Below are 13,095 nucleotides of genomic sequence, written 5' to 3' on the forward strand. Positions count from 1 at the left end.
TATGTGTTTTGTTTTGGTGTTTACTCTTGTAGAAAGCAAATGACCGCCACTTGGCATTGGCATTGCCTCCTCCCTACCAGAATAACCCCACCTCTTTTATCATCTGTCCCTCACTCGCAACACCTTGGCCTGCGCAGAAAGTGCAGCGATATTGCAAGGCGTTGGGTTTGTGTCCCGTTCGGGGCTGGAATTTTTTTTTTTTCATGCGTATTTAAGTTGCTTCATTAACAGCGATAATCATTTTCATCAAGAACTATCCTTGTTGGTTCGCGTTTGTTAGTATCTTGTCTTGGTTGGTAAGCATTAGCGAATAGACCCTTATTCATAAATCGCGCCTGCTTTATTGTTCTTTTCTTAATGTGCAAATTAGCCTAACAAGCCTCATTTTAGAGCAATATTTCCTTTAATAGACTAACTACCTCGACGATTCGGCAGCTATTTTGATATCTATTGTTATCGGGGGCAGAAATTAATTTTTACCACGTTTGCTTGTAATCTCGCAATCTGATTGGCTAATTTTCCGTTGTCAAGAGTCTGGACAACGCTGTACGCGTCATGCTCGCGTCAATTATTATTTGTCACGCAATGTAATAGTCAACCAGGAGCGCTCATTTTGGGAAATAAACCAATCATATTGCGAGAAAGTTATAGACAACGCTTGCTCTTTCTTTGTGTCATGACTTTGGTCACGCTCTGAAATAAACACTTTCTTTGGCGTTGAATATTGTGGTAAAAAAACAAATCGAAAGTGGTTCAGCGTTGGCTGTACTCTTATCGACAACGATATTCGTCATCACAGTGCCTCGTGAGTCCACAACATATTGACCACTGTGATGACGATTATCGGTGTCGATAAGAGTACAGACAACGCTGAACTACTTTCGATTTGTTAAATGTATTTTCCCCTGGGCATCCCACAATTATAGCTATTGGAACAATAAAATTTAAAATGGCCGTCGTATCGTCGAAGTAGTCTATTCACTGTATGGTATCGAGACTTGGACAAAAGAAGTGGTTTACTTTACTTGTTATGCTGACCGCGGAGTTCAAACTGACTGTAACATAGGCGCTGTTTTCGATGCTTAAAACTGGGCAATATTTCCTATTTGGGAGTATTATTTTAAACAACGTCTCGTAACGAAAAATGAGGAGAGTTGTTTTTCCTTGTAATTTGTATCGAAGAAAATAACACCAGTTTTTAGCTGAAAAATGGAGTGTTTGTTTTTATTAATTTACGTACCTGAACAAAGCATCGATGTGAATCATTTGGTTTATTTTCAAAACAATAGAAGCGTTTATCGTTTTAATATTGCGTTTTGAACGATGTCATTTTGCAAGCAGTATTCTTGCGATTTAAAAGCGGCAGGTGCATGCTGAGCAAACTGGATACTCCAAAAGACCTGAGAAATTAAATACAGACGGAATTGAACTTGACACCCGTATTTTTCTTTAAAAAAAAAGAGACTTGCAATAGAAACATTAACTTAAAATGATCAATGACCCTTACACGGTCAATTGTCTTATGATAATAGCGTCTTAAATTCCATTGAACTAGATTTGACGTCCTCGTCTATTCAGACAAGGCTGTCGCAACGCCCGGCACCCCTTGTTATAACGCAGCCAATCAAAAGACTCGTTATATTTGGAATAACTCGGCAATTATGTCACTGTTTCGTCCCCGCACCCATGCCACCAGCTCAGATGAACTCACGATATTTTGCCAATTGCTTTCAAGCATCGCGGTTCTTTTTTAAAAAGTTTAACATAAATACAATGCTATAAGTAACAATACGTTGATTTTCAACAAAATTTGGACGAGAAAAACCTTTGTATAAGGTAAGTTGGTCAATTTTTTTTCCACACTTGTTTTGCATCGCACTTACATTTGCTAAAACGACACCAGCTGATTGCTTAATTCTAGACCACACGCTTAGGTGATTCCTGTTTCCAATTACGATTTACTTGGACGAATTTTTTGTTTTCGCTTACAACTTAAAATGTGGGTCCGCCTTTCATAAGTTTAGTGACAGTGACATTCCACACATATCCAACTTGTTATGGCACATTTGTCAGTTTTTTTTGCCTACCAAGTTGTTTTATTTTTATTGTCTAAGCGACCAATCTGTCTGTTGCAGGTGTTACAGATATCCTAGCTTTCACTACTGTGTAGCAAGTACATTATTTTCATTTCGGCGAAATGGCTAGTCTTAAACTCGTTGTGGCATTAAGCATTTTCCTAGGATGTTGTATTTTGGTTGTCAATGTGCGACCGTCCTTCGCCATGCCAATAGAGGGAGGTAAGCGTTGTAAAGTTTGTCTATTTATGTTTACATAATATCGACTTGCTGATACGGCTCTTATCACACGATTAAGTAAACAATTCTTGTAATTGACTTCGATGTTACCATCGTAAACTTTTTTTGTTACCCACCGAGTTCATGTTTAAATCAACATCGATCGATTTTCGTAAAAGATTGTGGTGGTTGGGGAGTCATGTAGCGCTAAAAACTTGGAATCAATTGGGTTAACAAGGCAACTTGGTAAACGGATAGAGAATCAAAATAGCTTTACAACTCAATTTTAATCCTTGGTCACCTTGTGGGTACTTTTACGGACGTCATCTGACCAAATCAAGCTATTTGATCCCAATCTCTGAAGCTCTCCATCACAGCCAATAAAAACAAACATAGCTTCAATGTAACTTTTTTCGGAAAAAATGCGTTTTCCTGCCCTTGCGTAACCCATTTCCAGTTTTCTAGACTTTCTTTGCGCAGGAGCACAGAGAAGGAGAACGCGGGGGAGCTGGGTCGTAAAAGTGACCAGTTTCCAAAAATTCACAACATCAAAGTTATTGCACGTTTTCGCGCGCCTCCGTCAAGGAATTTTTTTTTTTCGATAAAAATTTTCAGCTTCTGTTTTCAGTTTTAAACCTACCCTGGTCCAGAGATTTTTCTTGAGCCGCGAGAGAGACACAAAGCAGCGAAGAGGAATCGCGAAGCGGCGAGAAGAGAAAACCTTTGGTTACCTTGGATTTGAATCTCACTTTCATGCAGACGCCAGATGTCAAATGCGTCAAATTGATAACTACAAAAGGGTCCACTGACAACTTAGCAATCACGCGTCCCCTCGGTATTACCATTTAAACAAATCAATCATATTGATTTGCGTGTTTGTAAAAATATCAACCAATGCGAGCCTGAGGGTCAGATCCTAACCCTGGCGTCTGCATGAAAGTGAAATTCAACTCCAAGGTAACCAGACGTTTTTCTATTCTCGCCGCTTTGCGATTCGTCTTCACCGCTTCGCGGCTCTTTCGCGGCTCAAGAAACACCTCCAGGACTAGGGTAGTTTAAACACTGTTGCGCACATTTCTCTTTAGTCATATTTGTGATTATGCTTCTTCCAGACAGAAGTAGTGACAACTTTAAAGGTGTTAACTACTTCATAAATCAGCAACTACAGAACTTGTCTGATGGAAATGATTTGAACGTTCGAAGATCACATGTTCCAATGGGGATGAGTGATAACTTCACAGCTGGAGACACAAACCTCTTCAATAAAACGACAATTTCATCACGGAATTCGAACTCTTCTCTAGTTAGTCAACAAAGCGAGCTTAACAATCGACTACCTTTTATTCCCACGGTTTCTGGATATGCAAGGAACACACTTGTAACGGACACAGCGGCTGGAACTTTAACGAAGGGATATCGAAACTCGCCAGAGGGAAACCATCCGTCGGCAAAAGAACAGGCTTGGAATCAAATGACGAGGAATCCGTTGTCATGGAAACAAAGCGTGCGGAATCACGCGGTAGCCAATTTATCGATGGGCATCTCAATGGCCGGAAATCGTTTCCCTGACAATCCTCCGGCAGCTACATCACTAACAGGAAAACAGCCGGCTGCTGCAAGGCAATCGTTGCCGGTATGGAGACAATACGCGGACAATCACAGAATCCTTAATAACTCAACGGTGGGAAACGGTTTCCCTAGTAACCATTCGAAAACTAACTCGCTTTTAGAAGACAACCCGTCCACAGTAGCGTTATCATCGCCATATCAAATGGCGGGAAATCAGCCGTTATGGAAACAAAACGGGAAAAATCATGCAATCTTGAACAACTTAACCACAAGAAATCGTTTCGTGGGCAGCCCTTCCACAACTTACTCTCATTCGTTGCAGTATCAAATGGAGAAAAATCACCCAGCAAGGGAACCAAACGCGGAAAAACATGGAGCAACGAAATTTTCGATGGCCGACTCAATGGCGGGGAACCGCTTCCTTGCCAAGCCTTCGACAACCAACGCAATATCGGGAAAACACCCGACGGCAGCTACGCAGTTGTTGTGGAATCATGTGGCGGGAAATACTCATATAGGGAAACCAAGCGCGGGAAATCGGGCGGCAGCCAACTTATCCTTAGCCAACTCGACGACGGGAAACCGTTTCCCGGGCAACCGTTCGGTAATTAACTCACTTTCGGCAAACAAGCCAGCGGAAGCAACTAAATCCATGCGGAATCAAATGGCAGGGAATAATCTTTCGTGGAAACAAAACGCAATAGACCAGACGGTGGAAAATTTATCCGTTGGCAAATCTACGGCCGAAAGCCGCTTTCCGACCAACCATTCGGCAACTAACGCAATGGCGGGGAAACTACCACTGACAAATTCCGTCACAAGTAGCCAAAAAACTGGAAACATACTCATGGGCAACGGACAGTTATCATCTGAACTGTCAATAAACCCTAAGGCACAAAGAAATAGAGTGGAGCAAAACTGGCCTGTGGTGACTGGATCGCAGGCAGGCAGCTCTCAAGTTCGAGGTAATCTGGCAAGTGCCCAGTCAGCTTCTAGTTTGATACCGCCAAGTCCGTCTAACCCTGGTCGAGACCAGGGCAGCATGTATAGACAGCCAACATCATACGATCGGAAAAGTTCGATTTACGCCCAGAGTTCGCCGAGCTATGGCAAACCAGCAAAGTTCAACTACAGCGCCGAAAATGTTAAAAAATCGGACATTTTTACTCCATATCAAAATAGACCATGGTACCAATATTACCCACAAATGGGTAACACGCCCAGCTTTCAGCCTCAGCACACAGGTTACCCAGACTTTGCCCACCCCAAGTTAGATTACGTCCATGACAAGGTTCCGTTGAGGAGGAAATTCAAACAACATAAAGCCAGCAAGAAATCCCGTATAAAGTCTTCAAATGCAGCTTTATCCAAATCTAACACTATTCAAATTAAACTACCAGATAAGCACTCAACGGTAAATATAGCGCCTCCATCCAAGTCCCTCTCAGTGGATGATACAGCGGCGGAGGAACTCGCCTCCGTTTCCGGTTCCGGTTTTGAGTTTACTGGCGGCCTTCAAGACACCGCCGATGATCCAGATGATTCAGACGATCTGGATGAAAGCGGAAGTGGTGATGACAATGGGTACTTAAATCCCGGTTTGCTTGGAGGTGCCTCTGACATTGCCTTCATGTTAGCTGACGCGAAAAAAAGACCTCCCGTCTTTCCAGCCCCAGGTCTACCCATGAACTTGACGAGACAACAGGCGATAGATATCTACAAATCAGCCATGTACTTTGCTGGATTGATGGGGTCTGGTGAGTAGTAGAGTTAAATATCGGAAATTGTTATATAGCTGAATTTTTTCCTCCAGTAGCGCGCGCTCTCATTGGTTGCTTCGAGGTCACATAACATCTAACAATAAAACTGTTTCCTGCCAAAAGTCTCTGAGCGACGACCACCGTTGCTGTTGCCGTTGCACGTTTTTCTTTTTGTGCTACATAACAAATCACTTAATGACTGGTCCCTAGGGAAACAGTTCATTTTTGTTTCCCTCGAATCTCAATAGGGACCTTCAGATTCTAGGACGAGAACGACTACGAGTACCAAATTTTCTCGTAGAAAAACATTGAGCGCGCGCAAACCAGCGTCATTTTGGCGGGAAAAACGTGTTACCGTCGTCATTTTAGTACGAGGTTTTGCAAAAATGTCGTCGTGGCAAAACAAGTCAACAACACGGCAGCAGTTTTGGCATTTTTCGATCAGCAAAAAGGCCCAGGTAACAGCAATAAGAATAACTGAGAAACCTATACTGCTAGCAAAGAGTAAGATTAATTTTACGGGCTATAAATCTTCTTAGTATTTTCGCTAAAAACAAACAGTCAAAACTCGTACTCGTTCTCGTCCTCGTCCTAGAATCTGAAGGTCCCCAATGTTTCCCTCGGCTGCGCCTTGGGGAAACATTGAGCTTCTCGGGAAACAAAATGAACTGTTTCCCTCGGGTCCAGTAATTAAGTGTTTATTACTGCAATTTTTAAATGGGAGAGGGCATCGAAGAGAAAATTAACACATGGGAGGAGAGTAGGGTTGGTGAACTGGATTTGTAATTTCGTAGACTCTTTTATGGTTAATTAGTTTCTTTTGACGGTACTCATGAAACAACAATGCGGCCATTGGCCAAGGTTCAAATACTAGAGTTCATGACAAAACTAAACAGTTTGTGTTGGCTCTACATCCTGCTTTGACAATATCTGTTCCTTTTCCTTTTTTGCTATCTCTAGTTTTTTTCGGCCCATTCATAAAAAAAACCTGCATGCAGCTAATTACACCCAGGAGGTACCCTCTATAGGGGTAACCACAGGTGCTTTTGTCAAAGTGGTGTAATATTTCTATTTTATGTTTTACCTTCAGGCGAATTAACAAACGACATAAAACTTCTATGACACTTCGACGACGATCACGGAGAAAAAGATCTTTACACAATTTCTTGAGAACTTGAGCATGGTTTTTTTACACTTCATGGCGATAATACATACTGACTTCATTGGATGCACGGTCAAAGACGAAATTTTGGTCGATAACAAGAGCAACAAGAGTTTGTTAAACGATCAGGGAAGATTGTTGGGGTACTTTCAAGGAATGACTTTACACTGGTTTATACGTTCACCACAGAGTTTTGTAGGAAGTACTAACGGAGAAAAAAAAGTGACTTTAACTATGAAAGAAACATGGAAGAAACCACGTCGATATCAACGCCACTCTCTACGATAACTACACATCAGAACTACGACAACAGCACAACATCGATATCAACAAAAACAACAACAACGACTTACAATGCAGAGAGCAAGTAAAAGACTAACAGTTACAACAATATTGATACAAGAAAAACAATGCGAAGTTACAGATGTTTAAGCTTTCTTCTCCAGAAAAGTTGGTGTTTTAGAAGAAAAGACCTGAAACAAAAACTGATTAAAAGAAATCACATCGAACAGAGTTGCGTGGCACTATAAATACAATCTAATCAAACGTCTCCTTATTGACAAATTCGTTTTTGTTTGCTTGCAGATATCATAGATGGTGACTCTGAGGAGTCTGGTGATGATGATGATGACATGGATGATGTTGATAATGACGATGATGAAAAAAGTGACCATTCATTCACGGATGAAGAAGATAATGACGTCACTATCACTGACAATGATATCAAAGAAGCTTTAGACGCTTCAAGCGGGGAACTGGACGCGAGCGGGAGAGAGACGAGTGACGTAGACTCGTCTGGTAGCCAATCAGAAGCCCCTATCAGTAAATCACAAAACAAAGTTGATGCAAATCCGAAAGATGAGAGCAAATCTTCAAAAACTGAAAACGCGGCCCAGAAGAAAGCTTCGCAGCCACCGAACGAAAAGAGCGATTCAACAACGCGAAAGGAAGAAAGCGACAGCGAGCCACCACAAGAGGGCAACAAGGCGCAAATAGAACAAAGTCAACCGCAAGAAAAGGCAGTCAGTTCGCAGATGCCACCGCCAGCAGATAGGAAGACAAGTCAATTATCCAACAATAAACAAAGCAGTGATACCGATGAAGAAGACGATGACGATACGCCACCGCCAGATGAGACTTTGATGAAGGCCGCTCAGGCAAATTACGCTGCCGATCAACAGGCCGAAAGAGCTATGTACTATCTGTCACACCGTGAGTATGATAATATTTAACTATTTTTCACCGGTGTCTCAGTTGGTCGAGCATCGCTCTGTCACGCGGGAGGTCGCGTATTCGAACCCCGGCCGGATCAACACTCAAGATCTTAAAATTACTGAGGAGAAAGCCTTTTCGGATAAGGACTATAAACCGTAGGCCCCGTCTCACAAATATCTTCTATGTTCGTATGTTCCCTGTGGGACGTTAAAGAACCCACAAACTATTCGAGAAGAGTAGGGGATAAAGCCCCCGGTATTGTGGCTGTCCTGTTCTCTCCAGCAGAGGTTGCCGGCTTGGCGGTGATGTCTCTAAAAAGGCTTGTGGTGTATGAGGCCACCTAAGCAGAAACAGCCATAAGTCAAAAAAGGACTTTGCCGAGTGCTGGAATATGAAGATGTAGATGTAGAAGTAGAGCTGAATATGGAAAGAAAGTTACCAAGTCGCGATCCGCCACTTTTACTGGCGGAAAAAAGAAAATTGCTGCTTGCCGAAACCGGATTACGGTGACAGAAACATTGTCAGGGGGGAGGGGGTTAGATGGAAAGATTACGGGGGAGAATTTGTCCAGAATTTTTAAAATCTCTCAACTCTTTTGTCGCTTAATGTAGGTAGAGAATGTTTCCGGGAGATTACCCATGCATGCGTGCATGCCTCCATGAGATGCCTCAAAGGCTATTCAACACATCAGCAAGTTTTATGAAATGAAATACGTATGAAATACGCGGGCAATGATATCGGTAAAAGGACCCTTTTTACCTTGTTGCAGCTCGTCAAAATGGGGCGCATCCTTCAGCCGCAAGAAGAACGATCATCTGCCAAGGCACAACACAGAAAATATCTTGCCCTCCTGACAAGAAATTAAGGATCTTAAACGCTGACTATGGTGATACCGGTGATGCTGGTTGTCTCAGGGAAGTCAATCCGGAGCCATCTGGTCCATGCCGCACGCCCGGCGCCTTCGAGGTTGTGAGGCGAGAATGTGAAGGCTACGAGGATTGTGAACTACCTGCTAGTAATGAAGTATTCGGTGACGCATGCCCAGATGCAAACAAGTACCTCGATGTCAATTACGACTGTGTCAATAATCCGGGTGAGTTGATGAGAGCCGCATGAATCGTCTGACGTCTAATTTCGTTGGATCGGCCTTTTATGTAGCTATATTTTTTAAGCAAAGGCCATTTTCAGGCAGGGACAGGAAGATGGTGTCAGACGTTTTCTCTTTTAACCCGACTTGACGTGTTAGTGTTTAGTGTCTTTCCCAACAAGCCAACAATATCAAAATTCCACTTCCGGAAACCTTAACAGTAGTAGGATTTTTTTCTTGTGGAGCCTCGAGAATAATGGCGACGAGTGCATTCTCTCGCGGTTTTTTCCTCCAGGCTCTTGCAGCACGCACGAGCATATTAATCACGCGCTCTCCACGGGATTGCGATGTGGTAACCCAAGCACTCTTCTTTTTGATTGGAAGGCGAAGCTCATTACTTGTAACGTCACATCTCACGTAATTTCGTCTAATTCATTGGTTTGCCCAGACCATCTAAATTTCGAAGGGCCTCTCTCGAAATGTATTTCATGTCAACTTACGAGCCAATACACACGTGATGTCTTCAATAGGTTGTGACCAAAATGCATGACCCGCCGCCGTCAGGTGGGACTCTTTATGACAGATACATAACATGCGGTTAGACTGGCGATGTGAAGATGTACATGCATACATGAAATTTCAGCGTAATTTACAATTTCATATGTGAAATGACAACGTTGCCATGGCAGTGCTAAAATGGTTTTCTAGGTTTGAAAATTAAGGAGTAATTTGTCAACCGTAATATTAATAGCTAATCAAATGGTATACTCGTGAAATTAGGGAATAATATCCCTCGTCGTCATCATTTGATTACCCATACAAGCAATGTACTCAGGGCGCATGAAACTACCAGGTTGTAACCCTAAAGTTGTTTGGTATGTATTTTTCATTAAGTGTCCCACGCCTTACTGCGGTGATCCATTTTAGTGATAACCTTTTCCCGATTACGTCACAGGTGCTTAAATTTGGATGTTACCTTTTGAATTAGAGCGGTTTTCATTTGAGTGTCAAAAGTAATTAGTGATTGCTTTAGTTTTGCATTACTTCACTCAGTGATTGGTTCAAAGTTCTCGCGGCACTTTTTCAACCAATCAGAAGTGAAACCAAAACCAATCGTGGCTCTTGCGTGCACATTTTCCCGCGCTTTGTGTCGGCTACTTGTAATTATTTCGAGTTTTGATTGGTTTACTGGATTGTCTCCGTCCTTTTTGATTAACAAAGTAATTACTTTGGTTTTAGTTTTACGACACTCGATTGAAACTCGCTCTAATGCGGGAAAGAGCAATTAAAAAATAACTAGGTGTGAGAATACCGTCACTCAACCTAGCGACAATAGTTTGTTGGCCTCTTGTCATACGCTCCTTTAGGTCGTTCTTGTCAAGGCTAAATTAGCCACAGTTTTGGATACATATGACATAAATCAAGTGAGATGATCTTACGCTACTGTAAATGTGATGGCTGATGGATTTAGGTCCTTCGCTGATCAACAGCATCAGTTTTGTCTTGAAAACCACAAGCTTTACGATTATTGATATACAAAAATACAACTCCCTGATGAAAACATTCCAAAATCAATTGCATCAATGACATGCGTGAACTATACGTCATACATAGTTGTTTAGCAAGAGTATTTTTTATATCTTTTGACTCATTGACCATTTTCACATTCCCCATAATACACTTTGTTTGCCCCCCAAATTTTGCATAAACCATTGTTTTCAAAAGCTCTTGGGACACTGCATATTCCCAAGAGCATTTGAAAACAATAGTTTATGCAAAATTTGGGGGGCAAACAAAGGATTAAACAAAGGATTAAAACTATGCTTGACAGCGAATTTTGTCCATTCGCGCTTTGAAATAGCATCCTTGGTGTCTGATTGGTCGACAGCAATCGCACAACATCTCTTCGGCCAATTCGACGCATGGCGGCACATGGATTTGTAGCTTGCACTCTTTTCATTTTATTTGCCAAGTGAGCGTTCTAGAGAGGGCAGTTGATTAATTGGCCTCGTGGATTGACAGGTCATGGGTCCATGGTATTGATAATAATGTCTGCCTGCCTGCCTGCATTGCATCATAAGGAAATGACACCATTGAGTACCCCGGATGATTCAGGGTGTGGTCGAGCTTGAGAATAATTATTTCCGGTTGTGTGACACATGGATGCTTGTTTGTATACTGTAATGTCATTGTATTTAAATATGTCGACAATTAAACATCAATTCTAAATCACTTAATTTCTTTGGAAAAAATGAAATGCATCTTTCTCTATTCCATTCGTGTAATTTCGAGTGCAAAAGATAGCAGCCGAGTCTGTTCTATTTCCCGATAAATTGATTAAACCAAAAAAATGGGTGTTTTAGTTAGCTATCTTGCGCTATGCCAGGCCCGAGGCAAAGAGCCCTTTTTTAGGTAGTTCGAGATGTAGAGTGCTTCCCTTCTATTAATGTCACTAGTACTACTACAAATAGACTTTTCGCTGCCACAAAATGTCGCTTTGTCTAGCCCACGTGTAATGTAATCGGAAACGATCCGCAATGACTCAATCGTCAGCAGCCAATCACAGGCGAGCAGTTTCTAATACAACCTGCAATACAACCCACCTTGGAAAATAAATAAGATCACCTGCAGCACGCCCAGGAATTTTGGACTTCTAATTTCGCTGTACCCCTATTCGTGCAAAATGGGATATTTGACCCTCGCGATTTCCATATCATTTGTCTTCTTCGTTCTTCTCAACGTTGTTTTCGCAGGTATTTCGATTGTCCGTCATATTACGAAAGCTTGGATGTTTTGAAAATACACAATTTCGAGGCTAATCATTTCTCGTGGTCTCCAACTTTAACTTCTTTAGCTCCTTCACATCACTGGTATGATCTGTGGAAATATCATTCCAAGTGGCGTCAACATGAAAAAGGTTTTCGATTTTGAAATTGTAGAGCACCATTTTTCTGGTCTCCGTGAAGTGAGATTTGTCTTTTTTATTTACCGTTAATTCTTTAAATAGCGCTTAAACACAACGACTCACCCATCCGAGAAGAAAAGCCTTCGTCTGCCGGTCTTCAAATCCTTACTCAGCCATCACAGCTTATTTTCCGAGGTGTTTTATTGTTTGCTGTTGTTTGAAAGCGATTATTGCTTGTTCCGTTACAATGTCAAGTGTTTTAATCGATTGTCTTTCATTTTGTTATAGTTGCTCCGGCTGTTGCCGCTTACAGACAAGGTGAGTGACAAAAAGTCATTTTCTTTTTAGTTTAAATCCAAGAGTCCTACATATACCTTGCGTCGATGTTCCATGCTTTGCGGAGGTTTCCTTGATTTCTTCCCCCCGGCGAAAAGGAATGGAAACCTCCGCAAGGATCTCCTCGATTCTCTGTCACGCATGCGTGACATGACCTCAATGCAACTTCGCTTCCGCAGTCAGTTAAAATTCAAACTGGTTATAGCGGGTTTTAAATCGGTTAAGAGTTACATTATTCGTCCAAGGTCTGAACGGCGTCGAGGAGATCGTGCAGAGGTTTCCTTTCGTAAAACAAGATGGGCTTCCGTGAAAAATGTAGGCACGACAAGGACTCGCGTGGAGGTGGCGCACGCGTGGAACTATGGTTAAACTAAGTAAGAGAAACATTAATGCAGAAGAAAATGTTAGCAGGAAGAGTGGCCGACACAAGTCATTGATTCTTCGACCATTAAAAGTTAAAGAGGTTCTATGATCAAAAAATGATTTCCTTTTTTTCTTCAGATTTTGAAAGCGTGTTTGCTTAACACCTGCCTGGCAAAATTTTGAGCATTGATTTTTATCCAAAGGCTGTTTACTTTGAGTGTAAGTTTTGGATTTCACGGTCCGCCATTACTCACGTTCACGACTGAGCAACTGGGCCTCAGAGGGTTGGATCTAGGAAAAAGTGACGTCATTCATTCAGTAGCTCAAAATTTCAGCGTGTAAACGCAGTTTATTATGTACGCAAAACACGAGTTTAAAATCTGGAAGCACGAAACTCCCGTGCT

The 13,095-nt window shown here is 41.9% G+C and overlaps 1 protein-coding gene and 1 long non-coding RNA gene across 2 annotated transcripts in view; one reads left to right on the plus strand and one right to left on the minus strand.

The window, feature by feature from the left end:
* The first annotated feature begins 1,705 nt into the window (after window positions 1–1,705).
* Window positions 1,706–13,095, plus strand: part of LOC137967834 (uncharacterized) — a 19,358-nt gene continuing 7,968 nt past the window's right edge. The window contains exons 1-5 of the mRNA XM_068814419.1: window positions 1,706–1,836; window positions 2,136–2,297; window positions 7,371–7,997; window positions 8,770–9,093; window positions 12,281–12,310. Of these exons, the coding sequence (XP_068670520.1) occupies window positions 2,198–2,297; window positions 7,371–7,997; window positions 8,770–9,093; window positions 12,281–12,310 (1,081 nt within the window). The 5' untranslated portion in view covers window positions 1,706–1,836; window positions 2,136–2,197. The remainder of the gene's footprint in view (window positions 1,837–2,135; window positions 2,298–7,370; window positions 7,998–8,769; window positions 9,094–12,280; window positions 12,311–13,095) is intronic.
* The window catches only part of LOC137967836 (uncharacterized), a 32,489-nt gene continuing 31,712 nt past the window's right edge, over window positions 12,319–13,095 (minus strand). The window contains exon 3 of the long non-coding RNA XR_011116588.1: window positions 12,319–13,095. This exon is cut by the window's right edge and continues 1,200 nt beyond it. This is a non-coding gene — a long non-coding RNA (uncharacterized lncRNA).

The sequence above is a fragment of the Montipora foliosa genome, chromosome 8, assembly GCF_036669935.1.
Source record: "Montipora foliosa isolate CH-2021 chromosome 8, ASM3666993v2, whole genome shotgun sequence".
NCBI lineage: Eukaryota > Metazoa > Cnidaria > Anthozoa > Scleractinia > Acroporidae > Montipora > Montipora foliosa.